This window comes from Bombina bombina, chromosome 4, assembly GCF_027579735.1.
Source record: "Bombina bombina isolate aBomBom1 chromosome 4, aBomBom1.pri, whole genome shotgun sequence".
Lineage (NCBI taxonomy): Eukaryota > Metazoa > Chordata > Amphibia > Anura > Bombinatoridae > Bombina > Bombina bombina.
The window spans coordinates 371714795-371734702 of record NC_069502.1 but is presented as its reverse complement, the minus strand read 5'-3'; the positions used below and the strand labels follow the sequence as shown (position 1 = coordinate 371734702).

The 19908-nt window shown below is 38.5% G+C and overlaps 1 protein-coding gene across 1 annotated transcript in view; it reads right to left on the bottom strand.

Annotated features, from left to right (window-relative positions):
- TMEM212 (transmembrane protein 212) overlaps positions 1 to 19908 on the bottom strand; it is a 102239-nt gene that overhangs the window by 16376 nt on the left and 65955 nt on the right. The window contains 2 exon segments of the mRNA XM_053711821.1: positions 3456 to 3779; positions 11650 to 11699. Coding sequence (XP_053567796.1) covers positions 3456 to 3779; positions 11650 to 11699 — 374 coding nt within the window.

Below are 19908 nucleotides of genomic sequence, written 5' to 3'. Positions count from 1 at the left end.
TACGATCTCCACCGTACACTGAATAGGAATTCAAGGTACGCAATTAAAAATGCCGTCCCTTGAATTCCTATTGGCTGATTTGAGCCTTTAAATTCAAATCAGCCAATCGGATGAGAGCTACTTTAATTCTATTGGCTGATTTGAATAGCCAATAGAATAAGAGCTACTGTAATTCTATTGGCTGATTAGAATAGCCAATAGAATTACAGTAGCTCTTATTCTATTGGCTATTCAAATCAGCCAATAGAATTAAAGTAGCTCTCATCCGATTGGCTGATTTGAATTTGAAGGCTCAAATCAGCCAATAGGAACTCAAGGGATGCCATTTTTAATCGCGTACCTTGAATTCCTATTCAGTGTACGGTGGAGATCTATGAAGAGGATCCTCCATGCTTTATAGCTCCGGTCTTCAGTTTCAGCGTCGCCGATCTTCAGTTCCAGCATCGCCGGTCTTCAGTTCCAGAGTGGACGGTCTTCAGCTCCTCGGTCATCGGTCTTCAACTCCTCCGCTACACGCCGGCTGGTTCCTGGAAGAAGAGGTCGCCGCCTGGAAGAAGACTTCTCCGCCTGGAACAGGACTTTTCTCCGCCAGTCTTCAGGACAGGTAAGGACCACTTGGGGGTTAGACTTAGGTTTTTTTAAGGGGGGATCGGGTGGGTTTTATAGTAGGGGTGTGTGGGTGGTGGGTTGTAATTGGAGGGGTTGTTCTTTTTTTTACAGGTAAAAGAGCTGATTACTTTGGGGCAATGCCCCGCAAAAGGCCCTTTTAAGGGCTGGTAATAGAGCTGATTACTTTTTTAATTTAGTTTAGGGTAGGGAAATTTTATTATTTTGGGGGGCTTTTTTATTTTATTAGGGGGCTTAGATTAGGTGTAATTAGCTTAAAATTCTTGTAATCTTTTTTGTAATTTAGTGGGGGGGTTTTTGTAATATAGTTTAGTGTATTTAATTGTATTTTAGTTTAGCTATTTGTAGTTTATTTAATTAATTTATTGATAGGGTAGTGTTAGATGTAATGGTAACTTAGGTTAGGATTTATTTTACAGGTAATTTTGTAATTATTTTAACTAGGTAGCTATTAAATAGTTATTAACTATTTAATAGCTATTGTACCTAGTTAAAATAAATACAAAGTTACCTGTAAAATAAATATAAACCCTAAAATAGTTACAATGTAACTATTAGTTATATTGTAGCTATATTGGGGTTTATTTTATAGGTAAGTGTTTAGTTTTAAATAGGAATAATTTAGTTAATAATATTAGCATTATTTAGATTTATTTCAATAATAATAAAGTTAGGGGGTGTTAGGGTTAGACTTAGGTTTAGGGGTTAATATGTTTAAAATAGGTGGCGGTGGTGTAGGGGGATTAGATTAAGGGTTAATAAATTTAATATAGGTGGCGGCGGTGTAGGGGGCTCACATTAGGGGTTAATAAATTTAATATAGGTGGCGGCGGTGTAAGGGGGTCAGATTAGGGGGTAGTACATATAATATAGGTGGCGGCGGTGTAGGGGGATTAGATTAGGGGTTAATATAGTTAATATAGGTGGCGGCGGTGTAGGGGGATTAGATTAGGGGTTAATATAGTTAATATAGGTGGCGGCGGTGTAGGGGGATTAGATTAGGGGTTAATATAGTAAATATAGGTGGCGGCGGTGTAGGGGGGTCAGATTAGGGGTTAATAAATTTAATATAGGTGGAGACGGTGTAAGGGGGTCAGATTAGGGGGTAGTACATATTATATAGGTGGCAGCGGTGTAGGAGGATTAGAATAGGGTTTAATATAGTTAATATAGGTGGCGGCGGTGTAGGGGGATTAGATTAGGGGTTAATATAGGTGGCGGCGGTGTAGGGGTATTAGATTAGGGGTTAATATAGTTAATATAGGTGGCGGCAGTGTAGGGGGTCAGATTACGGGTTAATAAATTTAATATAGGTGGCGGTGGTGTAGGGGGATCATATTAGGGGTTACTATATTTAATATAGGTGGCGGCGGTGTAGGGAGATTATATTAGGGGTTACTATATTTAATGTAGCTGGCGGCGGTGTAGGGGGGTCAGATTAGGGGTTAATAAATGTAATATAGGTGGCGGCGGTGTAGGGGGATCATATTAGGGGTTACTATATTTAATATAGGTGGCGGCGTTGTAGGGAGATCATATTAGGGGTTACTATATTTAATGTAGCTGGCGGCGGTGTAGGGGGATCAGATTAGGGGGTAATACATTTAATATAGCTGGCGGCGGTGTAGGGGGATCAGATTAGGGGGTAATACATTTAATGTAGCTGGCGGCGGGGTCCGGGAACAGCTGTTTAGGGGTTAATATATTTATTATTAGGAGTGAGAGGGGGGATTGCGGATAGAGGGGTATACGTGTCGGGATGGTGTTTGGGAGGCGTGTTAGACAGTAACGGGAGATTTTATAGTTTAGTCAGTTTTTTTATGCGGCGGCAGTTTCTAAAGTGCCGTAAGTCACTGGCGACTCCAGAAATTTGTATTTACGCTGATTTCTGGACATCGCTAGTTTGTCCGACTTACGGAACTTTAGCAACTGCTGGCGCCTTATATGTGAAGGTCGCTGTGCGAGTTGAAACTACGGGCAGCGCAGGTTTCCACGCTTGCGCCAAAACCTGCGCCGTATATCGGATTGCGCCCTACATGCCTTATTGAATCATGAAAGTTTAATTTTGAATTTACTATCCCTTTAATAAAAATATTTAAAAGCACATGCCCAACCAGTTCAATCTAAGTATGGTCCAACCAGTTCAATCTAAGTATGGTCCATTCATTGCTATTCTTTGGTCCTTGTCTTTTTTCTAATTATTTATCCTCGGCCTAACATTTTTATGTATTCCCAGTCCCTTCATTTTGTACAATAATCTCTCATGTGGTACTGTGTTAAAAGCTTTTGCAAAAATCAAGTATCACATCAACTGATTTCACTTTATCTATATTCGTTCTTATTTGTCGAATCTATTTAGATTAATTTAACATGATCTATTTCTGATAAAACTATGCTGCTTTGAACTCATAATAAACGTAAACAGTAAAAAAATAAAATAATTTGAACAGCTAAAAACAGTCCAAATTGTATTTTAACTGGTCATGGCTGTATTAGAAAAAAATCCTATTAAACAAACAAAAAGCAATTCTTAATGTGCTGAGTACCATATCAGAAGGTGTCAGTGATTGCTTTAAATTCGAAATATCTATTTAGTTTTTGTAGAGCAAAGCAAAAACAAACTTTAGGTAACAATGTGAAAACTGGATTTCTATAGGGACTGTAATTTCCTTGAAATTGAAACCCCTGCAAAATTCATGAAATAATAAATAGGAACAGACCCAAATATCAGATAGAGCTTTATCATTTATCCTTTCTACTATTACTAAGGATTATGAGGAAGGTCCCATATTTGTTTTTATGTATTTAAAATGTTAATCATTACTTACATTAAGTTGACCAGATGTTATTATTCTTGCTGACAGTCTGATCACTAGTGATAGAGATGAGCACAGGATGGCGACACTGGACACAAGATCGATGACTTGAAGACTCAGATGGTACCACTCATAGGACACAGGGTCTTTGCACACATTCATGAATTTGGCATAGGGGAAAGGGAATTTAATTGCATAGCCAATGTAGTTGGTAGATGCAACTCCAGCAAAAGAGTAATAACAGTATGGACCAATTAGAATAGATGCAATAGCTAGTGTGAATTGAACAGGTGCTCCAACAACACTTAATAGACCCAAAGTATATGAAGCTTCCCACTGTTAGGCAAAGAGAGAAATAGCTTTGTTATTAGAAATCTATGCAATCTAATCAGTAGTGATAAACAAAAGAAAACATAAGGGAACACTGCATTTATTTTTAAATTAATTTTAACTAAGTTGTATACATTTTCATTTTATCTTAAAAATATTACTGCACCTTATTAATTTACAATTTTGATCATATACCTTTAAATATTCAACTAGTGGAAGCCAAAAGTGGATTATATATACTGTACATATACAGTATGTATAGTAGGGCCCAAAAGTCTGAGTACACTATTATTTACTAGGATAGAAAAATCCTGGCTCAGTTTTAAATGAATTTCTGCTTGTGATAATGATGATAGCTTAATAGATGGATGTGCAGGTCTTCTGGTGGTGTGGGCATTTAAAGGGACAGTCTAGTCAAAATAAAATGTTCATGATTCAGATAGGGCATGCAACTTTCCAATTTACTTTTATCATTGAATTTGCTTTGTTCTCTTGGTATTCTTTGTTGAAAGCTAAACCTAGATATACTCTTAAACTGATTTCTAAGCTGTTGAACTGCCTCTTGTCTCAGTGCCTTTTGACAGTTTTTTACAGTTAGACACGGATAGTTCATGTGTGTCATATAGATAATATTGTGCTCACCCCCGTAGAGTTATTTTAGAATAAGCACTGATGCAAGTCTGTCATAAGTACTGAGATAAGGGGCCAGTCTACAGAGGCTTAGATACAAGCTAATCACAGAGGTAAAAAGTGTATTAAAATAACATATATGCAAAACTAGGGAATGGGTAATAAAGGGATCATCTATATTTTTAAACAATAACATTTTTCAAGTAGACTGTCCCTTTTAGGTCTGCCTGGTCTTGCTTTGGAAGAAAATTAATTGGTTTCAGAAAATCTCTTTATTGTGTGCTGTACTGACCCTTAGAAACATTCAACTTGCAAGCTACAGTTTTGCGCTAGAAACATTTTTTTATCACTCAGGAGAATAACTTCTTTGAAAGCCCTAACAGGGGAACTTGTAGAAGCACTACGAGGACCATACTAAGATAATTACTATCTGATATTAATCGTTAAAAGAAAAATACAACTTGCATATGTACTAGGATGTTACCCTTTGAACTTGTTATAAATTGAATACGTATATGTGAATGACGTGTGAATATTTATATAAATAGCAATATCACATAAAAATGTAACAAGATAAAAAAAATGATTTGTCTCATTGTTAAACAATGTATTCTTGAAAAAAATATTTTCTTGCATACAGAATGAGAAGAACTCTACTAGGAATGAACAACAGCTCTGGATCAGACTGATACACTTCAGGAGAACATTCCTGAAGTGTATCAGTCTGATCCAGATTAGCAAGGTCAGTTAAGCCCCGAAATACCAGGCAATCATCCTATGAACAAGTAACAAGGCAACCCCAGACCATCGTTTTGGATTTTGTTAGGACTTGTCAGTGGGGTGCAGCCATATTACTCTAAGCACATTGGGCAAGGAGTCCACGTCTGGTTTTCCCTATCACCCATAGGGGGACATAATACAAATACATACAGAAAGAGAAGTGTGTGTATGTATGTATATACAGTGGGGCAAAAAAGTATTTAGTTAGCCACCAATTGTGCAAGTTCTCCCACTTAAGAAGATGAGAGAGGCCTGTAATTTTCATCATAGGTATACCTAAACTATGAGAGACAAAATGTGGAAACAAATCCAGACAATCACATTGTCTGATTTGGAAAGAATCTATTTGCAAATTATGGTAGAAAATAAGTATTTGGTCAATATCAAAAGTTCATCTCAATACTTTGTTATATATCCTTTGTTGGCAATGACAGAGGTCAAACGTTTTCTGTAAGTCTTCACAAGGGTGTCACACACTGTTGCTGGTATGTTGGCCCATTCTAGCATGCAGATCTCCTCTAGAGCAGTGATGTTTTGGGGCTGTCGCTGGGCAACATGGACTTTCAACTCCCTCCAAAGGTTTTCTATGGGGTTGAGATCTGGAGACTGGCTAGGCCACTCCAGGACCTTGAAATGCTTCTTACGAAGCCACTCCTTCGTTGCCCGGGCGGTGTGTTTTGGATCATTGTTATGCTGAAAGACCCAGCCACGTTTCATCTTCAATGCCCTTGCTGATGGAAGGAGGTTTGCACTCCAAATCTCACGATACATGGCCCCATTCATTCTTTCATGTACACGGATCAGTCGTCCTATTCCCTTTGCAGAGAAACAGCCCCAAAGCATGATGTTGCCACCCCCATGCTTCACAGTAGATATGGTGTTCTTTGGTTGCCACTCAGCATTCTCTCTCCTCTAAACACGATGAGTTGTGTTTCTACCAAACAGTTCTACTTTGGTTTCATCTGACCATATGACATTCTCTCATTCTGCTTCTGGATCATCCAAATGCTCTCTAGCATACTTCAGATGGGCCCAGACATGTACTGGCTTAAGCAGGGGGACACGTCTGGCACTGCAGGATCTGAGTCCCTGGCGGCGTAAAGTGTTGCTGATGGTAGCCTTTGTTACATTGCTCCCAGCTCTCTGCAGGTCATTCACTAGGTCCCCCCTTGTGGTTCTGGGATGTTTTCTCACAGTTCTTGTGATCATTTTGACCCCACGGGGTGAGATCTTGCGTGGAGCCCCAGATTGAGGGAGATTATCAGTGGTCTTGTATGTCTTCCATTTTCTAATTATTGCTCCCACAGTTGATTCCTTCACACCAAGCTGCTTGCCTATTGCAGATTCAGTCTTCCCAGCCTGGTGCAGGTCTACAATTTTGTTTCTGGTGTCCTTCGACAGCTCTTTGGTCTTCACCATAGTGGAGTTTGGAGTGTGACTGTTTGAGGTTGTGGACAGATGTTTTTTATACTGATAACAAGTTCAAACAGGTGCCATTAATACAGGTAATGAATGGAGGACAGAGGAGCCTCTTAAAGAAGAAGATACAGGACTGTGAGAGCCAGAAATCTTGCTTGTTTGTAGGTGACCAAATACTTATTTTCCACCATAATATGCAAATAAATTCTTTCCAAATCAGACAATGTGATTGACTTCCACATTTTGTCTCTCATAGTTGAGGTATACCTATGATGAAAATTACAGGCCTCTCTCATCTTCTTAAGTGGGAGAACTTGCACAATTGGTGGCTGACTAAATACTTTTTTGCCCCACTGTATATATATTTATATCAATATATATATATATATATATATATATATATATATATATATATATATATATATATATATATATATATTATGGGGAGGGGAAAAGTGAGTTTAAAATCACTATTTACAAATCTAGACAAGTCAGAAGACTTGCTTTTACCATAGAAACTCTCTGATTACACTGTTTCCAATGCAGCAAAGGATTCTGGGTGAGATATGCAAATGAGGTTCACAATGACTCACTTTTTTACTTCTAGCCTGCTTTTTAAGGCAGACTTCCCTTTACGCCATAGCATCGCCGCATTACACAGCTTTTAGGCTTAGTTAGGGGTAGTACAGTGATTCAGACCAATCCCAGGACAGCTGTTTCGTGGTTATTGCCACTCATCAGCTGGGAGTAGGTTGAATCACTGCTTGGTAAAGTTGATTTCTGGGGGAAATACAACAGCAATATAAATTATGGGGAGGCAAAAAGTGAGTTTAAAATCCTCCACTAAATACAAAATGTAGAGAAAATAACTAATTGTGTAAACTATTTACAAATCTAGACAAGTCAGAAGACTTGCTTTTACCATAGAAACTCTCTGATTACACTGTTTCCAATGCAGCAAAGGATTCTGGGTGAGATATGCAAATGAGGTTCACAATGACTCACTTTTTTACTTCTAGCCTGCTTTTTAAGGCAGACTTCCCTTTACGCCATAGCATCGCCGCATTACACAGCTTTTAAGCTTAGCTAAGGGTAGTACAGTGATTCAGACCAATCCCAGGACAGCTGTTTCGTGGTTATTGCCACTCATCAGCTGGGAGTAGGTTGAATCACTGCTTGGTAAAGTTGATTTCTGGGGGAAATACAACAGCAATATAAATTATGGGGAGGCAAAAAGTGAGTTTAAAATCCTCCACTAAATACAAAATGTAGAGAAAATAACTCATTGTGTAAACTATTTACAAATCTAGACAAGTCAGAAGACTTGCTTTTACCATAGAAACTCTCTGATTACACTGTTTCCAATGCAGCAAAGGATTCTGGGTGAGATATGCAAATGAGGTTCACAATGACTCACTTTTTTACTTCTAGCCTGCTTTTTAAGGCAGACTTCCCTTTACGCCATAGCATCGCAGCATTACACAGCTTTTAAGCTTAGCTAGGGGTAGTACAGTGATTCAGACCAATCCCAGGACAGCTGTTTCGTGGTTATTGCCACTCATCAGCTGGGAGTAGGTTGAATCACTGCTTGGTAAAGTTGTTTTCTGGGGGAAATACAACAACAATATAAATTATGGGGAGGCGAAAAGTGAGTTTAAAATCCTCCACTAAAGACAAAATGTAGAGAAAATAATTTGTTGTGTAAACTATTTACAAATCTAGACAAGTCAGAAGACTTGCTTTTACCATAGAAACTCTCTGATTACACTGTTTCCAATGCAGCAAAGGATTCTGGGTGAGATATGCAAATGAGGTTCACAATGACTCACTTTTTTACTTCTAGCCTGCTTTTTAAGGCAGACTTCCCTTTACGCCATAGCATCGCCGCATTACACAGCTTTTAAGCTTAGCTAGGGGTAGTACAGTGATTCAGACCAATCCCAGGACAGCTGTTTCGTGGTTATTGCCACTCATCAGCTGGGAGTAGGTTGAATCACTGCTTGGTAAAGTTGTTTTCTGGGGGAAATACAACAGCAATATAAATTATGGGGAGGCGAAAAGTGAGTTTAAAATCCTCCACTAAATACAAAATGTAGAGAAAATAACTTGTTGTGTAAACTATTCACAAATCTAGACAAGTCAGAAGACTTGCTTTTACCACTGATACTCTCTGATTACACTGTTTCCATTTCAGCAAAGGATTCTGGGTGAGATATGCAAATGAGGTTCACAATGACTCACTTTTTTACTTCTAGCCTGCTTTTTAAGGCAGACTTCCCTTTACGCCATAGCATCGCCGCATTACACAGCTTTTAAGCTTAGCTAGGGGTAGTACAGTGATTCAGACCAATCCCAGGACAGCTGTTTCATGGTTATTGCCACTCATCAGCTGGGAGTAGGTTAAATCACTGCTTGGTAAAGTTGTCTTGGTAAAGTTGGATTTTAAACTCACTTTTCGCCTCCCCATAATTTATATTGCTGTTGTATTTCCCCCAGAAAACAACTTTGCCAAGCAGTGATTCAACCTACTCCCAGCTGATGAGTGGCAATAACCACAAAACAGCTGTCCTGGGATTGGTCTGAATCACTGTACTACCCCTAGCTAAGCTTAAAAGCTGTGTAATGCGGCAATGCTATGGCGTAAAGGGAAGTCTGCCTTAAAAAGCAGGCTAGAAGTAAAAAAGTGAGTCATTGTGAACCTCATTTGCATATCTCACCCAGAATCCTTTGCTGCATTGGAAACAGTGTAATCAGAGTGTTTCTTTGGTAAAAGCAAGATTTGTAAATAGTTTACACAATGAGTTATTTTCTCTACATATATATATATATATATATATATATATACATACATACAGTCATGGGCAAAAATATTGGCACCCCCACATTTCTGTCAGATAATGTACCACTTCACCCAGAAAATTGTTGTCTGACAGATTCCACGCAAAACTCCAAAACTGGACTGGACAAAATTTTTGGCACCCTCAATTTAATATTTGGTAGCACACCCCTTGGAAAAAATAACTGAAATCAATCCCTTTCTGTAACCATCAATGAATTTATTACACCTCTTTACTGGAATTTTGGACCACACTTCTTTTGCCAACTGCTCCAGCTCTCAGATTGGAAGGGTTCCTTTTCCCAACTGCTGTTTTGAGATCTCTCCACAGGTGCTATATGGGATTAAGATCCGGACTCTTCAGCGCTTTGTCCTAAAACCTTTTTGGGTGCTTTTTTTATATGTACTTTGGGTCATTGTCCTGCTGTAAGACCCATGACCTCTGACGGAGACCCAACTTTCTGACACTGGGCCCTACATTGAACCACATAAGTCTTTGGTAGTCTTCTAATTTCATAATGCCATGCACACAGTTAAGACATCCAGTGCCTGAAGTAGCAAAGCAACCCCAAAACATCAGTGAACCTACACCATGTTTGATTGTAGGTACTGTATTCTTTTCTTTAAAAGCCTCATTTATTTTTTTAAAAACAATAAAATGATGGGCTTTACCAAAAAGCTCTAATTTTGTTTCATCTGTCCACAGCACATTCTCCCAAAAGGATTTTGGCTACCTCAGGTAAGTTTTGGCAAACTACAATCTGGATTTTTTATGTTTCTGTGTCAGCAGTTGGGTCCTCCTGGGTCTCCTACCATAGAGTCCCTTTCCATTCAGAAGGTGACGTATATTGAGAGCTGACACATTTGTACCTTGTGCCTGAAGGTCAGCTTGAATTTGATCGAGGTTCTTTATCCACCATTCGAACAATCCTTCATTGCAATCTTTGATCAATTTTTCTCTTTCATCCACGTAAGGGAGATTAGCTACAGTGCCATGGGCTGTAAACTTCTTGACAATGTAGCGCACAGGGGACCTAGGAACATTAAGATCTCTGGAAATGGACTTGTAACCTTGAGATTGTCCATGCTTTTCCACAATTTTTGTTCTCAAATCTCCAGACAATTCTTTGCTCTTCTCCATGCTCAGTGTGGCACACAGAGACACACAACAAAAAGGTTGAATCAATTTTTCACCAGTTTAACTGGTTGCCAGTGTGATTTCTATACTGTTAATTGATACAGGTGAGTTTAATTACAAAATACAGGAGCATCACAAGCTTGGAATGCAACTATTTCTTACATTTTTTTAAAAAGGTGCCAATAATTTTGTCCAGTCCATTTTTTAAGTTTTGCATGGAATGTGTGTTTTTCTCCACTTTTTTTTTTCATACCAATACAAACAAAAGAAATAAATATGAGAATGCCTAAACATTTGTAATTGCAACAATTTTCTGGGCGAAGTAGTGCATTATCTGACAGAAATGCAGGGGTGCCAATATTTTTGACCATGAATGCATATATATATATATATATATATATATATATATATATATATATATATATATATATAAATGGAAAATTAGTGCCATACAAATAATAAGTTGTTTGTTTCAAGTTTAAATCCAGTGAGTGCCGCCCATATTACAACGTTTACATGGGTTTTGTTTTGGATATATATATATATATATATATATATATATATATAATATATATATATAATATATATATATATATATATATATATATATATATAGTAATAGGAAAGTCCAGCACCAATTTACCGTATTGTTGATGGGTGCAAGCTGCCTCTGTCTCACCTCGACAGAAAATAATATAGAAGTAGAAATAGCTTGTCTTGGCTTGAGAAAGGGCAGAAGCCCGAAACGTCGCCTGTATTTCACTACTTGAAATAAAATTATAAAAAGCAATTTGGAGTGCTGCAGCTATTTCTACATATATATATATATATATATATATATATATATATATATATATATACAGTATATATGTACTTTATAGAGATAGATAGATTGATGCATTTTGCTCAATCGCTACCATTTTAATTTCAACTTGTGTGAGTGCAAGAATACACACACTATTGATTTCAGTTGTGTGGTATTAGCCCTAAATAGTGCTAATATTTTTGCGCTCCACTTGTAATCTAGGCTATAGTCTGAATGGCTTCATAACTACAGTGTTAGGTAAACTTACCAGAGATCTTTTTGTCCATTCTCTATAGGCCAAAATTGTGAGAACACCAACTGAAAAAGCCTAGGGAGATGAGAAAGACTAGTTAGGGGACAATACCAAATTTGGACATGTTACAGTAACCAAAGGTACAACTATAGAGTACAATGACATTCTAATATAACTTTACCTTGTGCTAATCATATCTGCATTTACTAATTACGAATTATCCCATTGTGTCTAGTTACATTTTTAGAGACTTTGACCAATAAGAACATTTGGATCTACCTGCTTTGAACACAGCTTCAACAATACTATACTGAGAAATCAAAAATATTTAGTACATGTATTAAGATTACTATTATTAAAGGGACAGTAAACACTCATTTTCATATAACTGCATGTAGCAGACGCTACTATAAAGAACAAGATGCCCAGATACTGATATAAAAATCCATGATAAAACGGTTTAAAGACTTACTTAGAAACTCTCAGTTTAGCTATGTGGAAAAGTTAGCTGGAAAGCCCATTGCAAGTGGGAAATAAGACACTCCCCCCTCCCCCTTATTTTGCATATGAAAAGACCCTTTGCACAAGCAGGAGCAAGCTGGAGAAGGTAGCTGACGGTATTCACATCAAACTTTGAGGCTTAGTTAGGAGTCTGAAAAACAGAGCAATGTTATTTAAAAATAAGCAAAACTATAATTTTTTTTAAAAATAAACTTTATGGGCTATATAAATAGATCATCTACAAAACATATATGCAAAGAAAAAAATGAGTGTATAATGTCCCTTTAAGTTGCAAAGCTTAGGTTTTCACTTAAATTTACAAAACGTGCAGCCAATGTGGGAACTGATACAAGCATAAAGTCAAGTGTTTCCAGACCAGCAACACAGAACCTTTGCGTAAGTTAATAAGCTCTGTATTACTTTCAATTTCTGTTTTAATCATCTATGGTATTGCCAAGTATATAAGATCACTGATGACATCACACATTACATATGAGGTCAAATGAAAAGACTGAATGATAAAAAAGTGCCCTACAGGTGATACTGTAAAAATACATCCATTAACAATGCATATTACTAAAAAATTGAGGACATAATTGTCAAGGGCCATTTCACACCCCTCTGCAAAAGCCATTTTAGTCTTTTGCCCTTAAAGGACCACTAAACACAGTAGTGTAGCATAATCAATAAATGCATAATACATAGACAATGCCAAAGCACTTATTTGAATTTCAAATAATTAGTAGAATGTTAGCTACATTTTCCTTCCTAATGCATCACGTGACAGCCATCAGCCAATCACAAAATGCATATACATATATCCTGTGAACCTTACACATGTTCAGTATGAGCTATTGCCTCAGAAAGTGTGCATATAAAAAGATTGTGCAGATTTAGATAATGGAAGTGAATAGGAAAGTTGTTTGAATCATGAAAGTTTAATTTTGACTTGACTGCCCCTTTAATTAATTTAACAGTAAATTGAGTGCTGTTGCTATCCAAACAAATAATTTGTGTGTGTATATATATATATATATATATATATATATATAATCCCAGAAAGAAGCAGGCACTCTTCGTTTAAACTTCAAATTATTTACTAAGTGACATTTCGGGGTTTCACCCCGTCCTCAGACTTACAACAACAGTGAAAATGAACAGTGACATACTTATACCCCACCCTACACCAATTATACCTTCATTTAAACAATAATACAATAATCACAATCTGATACAATCACCTAGACTTCAACATCTTGACACAGATCACAGCGGTGCATACCCAGAGCTTCAATCACGTCATCTGAAGGGAGACACCGCACTCTACTGGGTCACACCCCCGGAAGCCGCCAATCACCTACCAGTGCCAACCACAGCAGGTACCGGGGGTGTGACCCAGTAGAGTGCGGTGTCTCCCTTCAGATGACGTGATTGAAGCGCTGGGTATGCACCGCTGTGAGCCGTGTCACGATGTTGAAGTCTAGGTGATTGTATCAGATTGTGATTATTGTATTATTGTTTAAATGAATTCATAATTGGTGTGGGGTGGGGTATAAGTATGTCACTGTTCATTTTCACTGTTGTTGTAAGTCTGAGGACGGGGGTGAAACCCAGAAACGTCACTTAGTAAATAATTTGAAGTTTAAACGGAGAGTGCCTGCTTCTTTCTGGGATTGTTTGTAGCTGTTTGCTGTGCACCCCGGACTATATTTGAGAGTGCTTCACCACTGGACTTGGTATATATATATATTGTTCAGTCAGCAGATCATGGACTTTCAGTATAACTACAATTTTCAAATACCCAGGGGTCAAGTCCTACAACAATAAGTGTGGAAACTTCCACCCCCCCTCACAATTAATATTGGTATATATATATATATATATATATATATACAGGTGGCCCTCGGTTTACGACAGTTCAATTTACGCCGTTTCAGAATAATGCCCTTTTTTCAGTCATTTGACTGTAGGTAGAGCTGTCCGCTTGTGTTGCAGCAAACACATGCAAAGAAAAGCAAGCCAGACGTGATCAATGGATCAGCTTTCAAAGGAACAAGATCTAGCAGCCACTTCCCTTAGATGCAGACTCAATGCAGAGAACTGTTTGCAGAAAAAGGCAAGTAAAAAACGTTTTTGTTCATTAAACTTAGTTTGATGATGATACAGTCTGTTGTGTAATTAAACACAGGCAGGCTGAAATTAATCAGTGTATAACCAGACCTGAGCAATGGAGCCATTTTTAAAGGAACAAGATCTAGCAGCCACTTCCCTTAGCTGCAGAAAAATGCAAGTAAAAATAGTTTTTCTTCATTAAACTTAGTTTGATGATGATGATACAGTCTGTTGTGCGATTATTTTGTTTTTGTTCATTAAACTTAGATTGATGATGATATAGTCTGTGTCTGTATTTGTGTGATAATTTTATAAGGTGCGGTTTAGTAAATCTTTTTGTTTATTAAACTTAGTTTGATGATGATACAATCTATTTTATTAGGTTAATAATGCTGTTTCGCATTTAAAGTCTTCATTTCAAAGCGTTAAAAATAATATATTAGGTGTTACTTATGTCAATTTTGAGAGGGGCCTGGAACCAAACTCCCTCACTTCCCATTGACTTACATTATAAACTGGGTTTCAATTTACAACGGTTTCGATTTACAACCATTCCTTCTGGAACCTAACCCCGGCGTAAACTGAGGGCTACCTGTATATATATACACACACACTATATCTATATGTATATAATATATACACTTTGGTTAATGAAAGCATTTTGGACTAAAAATCCTCCTCTGTCACACCCACTTAAGGAGCAATAGACATATTTCTGCTGAGGGGGCTAAATAACCCCAGAGCAAGCAACATGAAAAAGTAAGCGCCATGTGTTACACACATTGCAGGGTGATACCACAGCAGGACAACTGACAGTCTTACATTTAGTGTATTGTAGGAAGTGTTACTGCCCATAACTAGATGATCTCACTGTCCCTCTAACCAGGCTGTGCTCCATCTCATCCCACCAGCAGCAGTGTTTAGTAAAGTGTTTCTGTTCTCTGTCCAGAGGGAACTTAGTTTCTCCTGCAAAAATAGTGCAGGAACTCCATTCCCATGCATTCCCGCTCGACTTGACCCCTGCAAATACCCCCAAAAATGGCAAAGACCAACCACCCAGAAGATTTATTTGTATAGCACACATGTGAACAACATCATGTGAGATTATTATTATATTATTGTTTTTCAAGCTCTTCGGAGCAGGGTTCTCCACATTTTGTATTAACTTTATTTTGTTTAGTCTGTTTCAGTAGCGGACCTAATCATTAGAGGGCCCTGGGGCAAAGTATTTTTGGGCCCCCCATAAGTAACTCAGTTGTAAGTAATAGCAATAATATCCATGCAGTTCTGTATAATGATTTTAATGATAGATTGATAGACCTGCAAACTGCACTAATAAAAGGCTCCCCTCCATTAGTATTGTACACATTCTGCGCATACCTATTGTATAGACTGGCTGTTATGGGCCCCTTCCAGCACTTGGGCCCTGGTGCACTGTACCTGCTGCACCAATGGTAGTTCCGCCCCTGGTCTGTTTTATGTATTTGTATTGTTTAACATGAAAATTGGCATTGTACACTCCTACTTACGTATACCCTAAAAAAACATACAATACTTGCACCAATAAATATATAGATACGCACCCATTTTCTAATGTATTAGATACCTTCAAATGTGTATTTGCTTAGTTAAAGATCTATGCACAGTAACATAGACAACAAATATGTATTTGCTTAGATAGTTAAAGATCTATGCACAGTAACAATAAACTGTTATACTCATATATACACTATCTGGTAATAAGTAGTCACATAAATGTTCATATTTTTTTTAGAAGGGTTCAAAAGGTACTGTATATGGTATATAACAGGTATTTGACTGCAAATGGCTATAATATATACATGTGTAATAATATTTCAAAATGTGTTTTACTGCGTATTTATTTACTGTAAATAGTTCACTTTCCAATGTTCTTCACATACAGAGAAATATTATTTTTATTTTAAATACATTTCTTTATATATTTCTATATCCCTATATATCTATTCGTATAGATATTTAGGTATAGATATACATTTTACATTAACATTATCAGATTAAAAACATACAAATATTTTTTTATTATAACATTTACATTATTTTCTATTTGAAGAACATTAAAATGTAAAAAATGTGTAACACTAATAACCCTCGAAAAGACTGCTTCTCTCTGCTAATCATCCTAGATCTGTCTGCAGCCTTTGATTCTGTTGACCACCTTCTTTTGCTCCAAAACCTCACATCCTTTGGCATTTGTGACACAGCCCTCTTGTGGTTCTCTTCCTACCTGTCTAACTGTACCTTTAGTGTAGCCTTCTCTGGTGCCCTGTTACCACTTTCTGTTGGGGTACTGGGAGGCTCTGTCCTTGGTCCCCTTCTCTTCTCAATCTACACGTCATCATTAGGTTCCTTAATAAAGGCGCACGGGTTTCAATATCATTTGTATGCTGATGACACCCAAATCTAACTTTCTGCACCAGACCTATCTCCTTCTTTGTTAACGCGTGTCACTAACTGCCTTTTTCATATCTCATCCTGGATGTCCTCTCACTATATTAAGCTAAATCTCTCCAAAACTGAGCTCCTTGTTTTTCCCCTTCTTCCAAAATCTCCACCCCCATTTCTCTAAAACTGTCAGTAACGCCATCATTACCCCTACCCTGCATGCCCGATGTCTTGTGGTCACAATTGACTCAGATCTTTCTTTCACTCCTCACACTCAGTCCTTGGCCAAATCCTGCTGCTTCCACCTTAAAAACAGCTCTTAAATTTGACATTTCCTTACACAAGACACAACTAATATTTTAATCCACTCTCTCATCCTTTCCCGCCTTGATTACTGCAACTCTGTCCTCTCTGGTCTCCCTAGCTGCTGTCTATCTCCTTTACAATCCATAATCAAAGCCTCTGCCAGGCTCATCGTCCTTACACATCGCTCTTCATCAGCTGCACCTCTTTGCCAATCCCTTTAATGGGTTCCTCTAGCCTCCAGAATAAAACACAAAATTCTGACTCTGACATACAAGGCCCTCAACTGCACTGCTCCCACCCTATCTCTGACCTTGTCTCCATATACTCTCCTTCCCATCCCCTTCACTCTGTTCACGCCCTTCTCCTCTCCTCTTCCTTTCCTAACACCAGTTCCTCTCCTCCTTTGTTATACCTTTGAACCCTCTTAGCAGTGATGTGCAGTTATAGGAGGCAGGGGAGAAAAAAATTGTGTGGTGTTGTGCATAAACTTGAGTCTGACCATGCCCCCCAGCATCACCATGCAATGCGATCTGACCTGCTGAATCTCTCATACATGTTGCGCAATCACAATTAAGGAGAGGCAGTGAGTCGTTCTGCTGCCCTCCATTGATTGCGCATCATGTATGCATAGGCTTAGTCACTCACTATGAGCTAGCTAGCGCCACCCAGTGGAGACTCTTGCGGCCCAACTACGCTCCAATAGAGGCGGCTCTCCAAACCGCCTCTATGATAGAGCAAACAGGCAGCCAATCAGCACTGCCGGGAGTAAGACCGTCATCGATCATGTGGTGATGGATGGTCTCTCTCTCTGTTGTCTGGGGACTGTGAGGCGTATCCCGGGCGTGGACAATGTGATGTCACGTCACGTGAGTCGGACATACTGGCGGGAACTAACGTGAAGGAGGGAGCTGCAGTCACCTGATGCCGCCGGGGGATGCAGGAGAGAGCGTGCCAGTTGCGAAGCAGAGCTGCTGCGTGCTACCCAGTGCCCAGCCAGGAGGATTGACTGAACAAGAGGAGCTTCTCAGCCTGAGCCTGCCCAAGGCAGCCAACCATGGAGTCAGACAGTGTGACTGTTAGAAGTGCCAGGCCAGCAGCGGCAGCCAGACCACACGACCGTCCCAGTTCCACTGTTGCCACTTTGACTGACTGACTGCCTGAGGACACAGGAGGACGCCTCACTACACGAGTCACACAGGTAAGTTGACTGTCACAGTATCTTATTCTGGAGCTCATTGTATGGCAATGCATAAATCATCAAGCCATGCCTGCCCAGCTTTATTTAATAACATAGTTACATGGAAGTTTATTTATGTTTATGAGTCAAGGAGAAATATAAAATAATGTGCTGCTAGCTCTCTAAAAGATCATGTCATGAAACCTAGGGAGAGAAGGTTGGAGCTTTAAGAGCCCACTCATTGTTTACTTTAGATATCCTCTGCTCTGAGAAATTAATTAATGAGAAAGCTAGGTTTGGAGAAAAGAGTCCTTCATGCCACGGTTGCTTACAAGTGCAGATGGCAATTGCATACACCCCAACTGTCCCGATTTTCGCAGGACAGTCCCGATTTTAGGGGTCTGTCCCACTGTCCCGGGTTGCTAGCCATCTGTCCCGATTTGTCCCAGGCATTAAAAAAAAAATTAAAAAAAATTTAAATTCTGTTGGGCCCATACTCAGAAGCAGCTGGCTTTGCTCTGACAGGGTTAGATACCTGTTAGATTCCCTGTGGAAAATTAATGGTGTATGGGTTAAGCGGGAGTAAGAAGGCTGTATACACTCTGACCACGGGTAATGGTGACCTCTCTAACCTACCTCTGGTAGTGATGATGTCTAACCCCTGTGATAATACTAGCATGCCTTCAGTTTTATACAATGAGCAGTGCTAATACCAGGGTAACGAACAGTGGCAGCCACAGACTGCCAGCTAATGTGCTTGCCAACCTCAGGACCCCATACAATGAATTACAGGTACCCATATATGATGTAGTGTATGTGTCTATCTGTATCAATAACTGTGTGTGTGTGTATCTGTATGTATAAGTTTATGCTATGTAGTGTGTGTCTGCATGTATAAATGTAAGCTATGCAGTGTGTGTATGTGTATCTGCATGTATAAGTGTGTATCTGCATGTATATGTGTATGCTATGTAGTGTGTGTGTGTGTCTGCATGTATAAGTGTATACTATGTAGTGTCTGTGTATCTGTATGTATAAGTGTATGCTGCATATATAAGTGTATGCTATGTAATGTGTGTATCTGCCTGTATAAGTGTTTGCTATGTAGTGTGTGTGTGTATCTTTGTGTGTAAGTGTATACTATGTAGTGTGTGTGTATCCTCATGTGTAAGTGTATGCTATGTAGTGTGTGTGTGTATCTTCATGTGTAAGTGTATGCTATGTAGTGTGTGTGCATCTGCATGTATAAGTGTATGCTATGTAGTGTGTGTGTATCTTCATGTGTATGCTATGTAGTGTGTGTGTATCTGCATGTATAAGTGTATGCTATGTAGTGTGTGTGTGTGTATCTGCATGTGTAAGTGTATGCTATGTAGTGTGTGTGTGTATCTGCATGTATAAGTGTATGCTATGTAGTGTGTGTGTATCTGCATGTATAAGTGTATACTATGTAGTGTGTGTATCTGCATGTATAAGTGTATGCTATGTAGTGTGTGTGTATCTGCATGTATAAGTGTATGCTATGTAGTGTGTGTGTATCTGCATGTGTAAGTATATGCTATGTAATGTGTGTGTATCTGCATGTGTAAGTGTATGCTATGTAGTGTGCTACTGTGCATTTTTGCTGACTTTTAAGGCCAGAATCTAGAATATTAATGGGGAATGCAGAGAGCAGTTTTAAAGAATTTATTATTAAATGTCCAATTAAGATAAAAATATTTAGCAATGTCTTTGCAAAGGCTTATTAAATACAT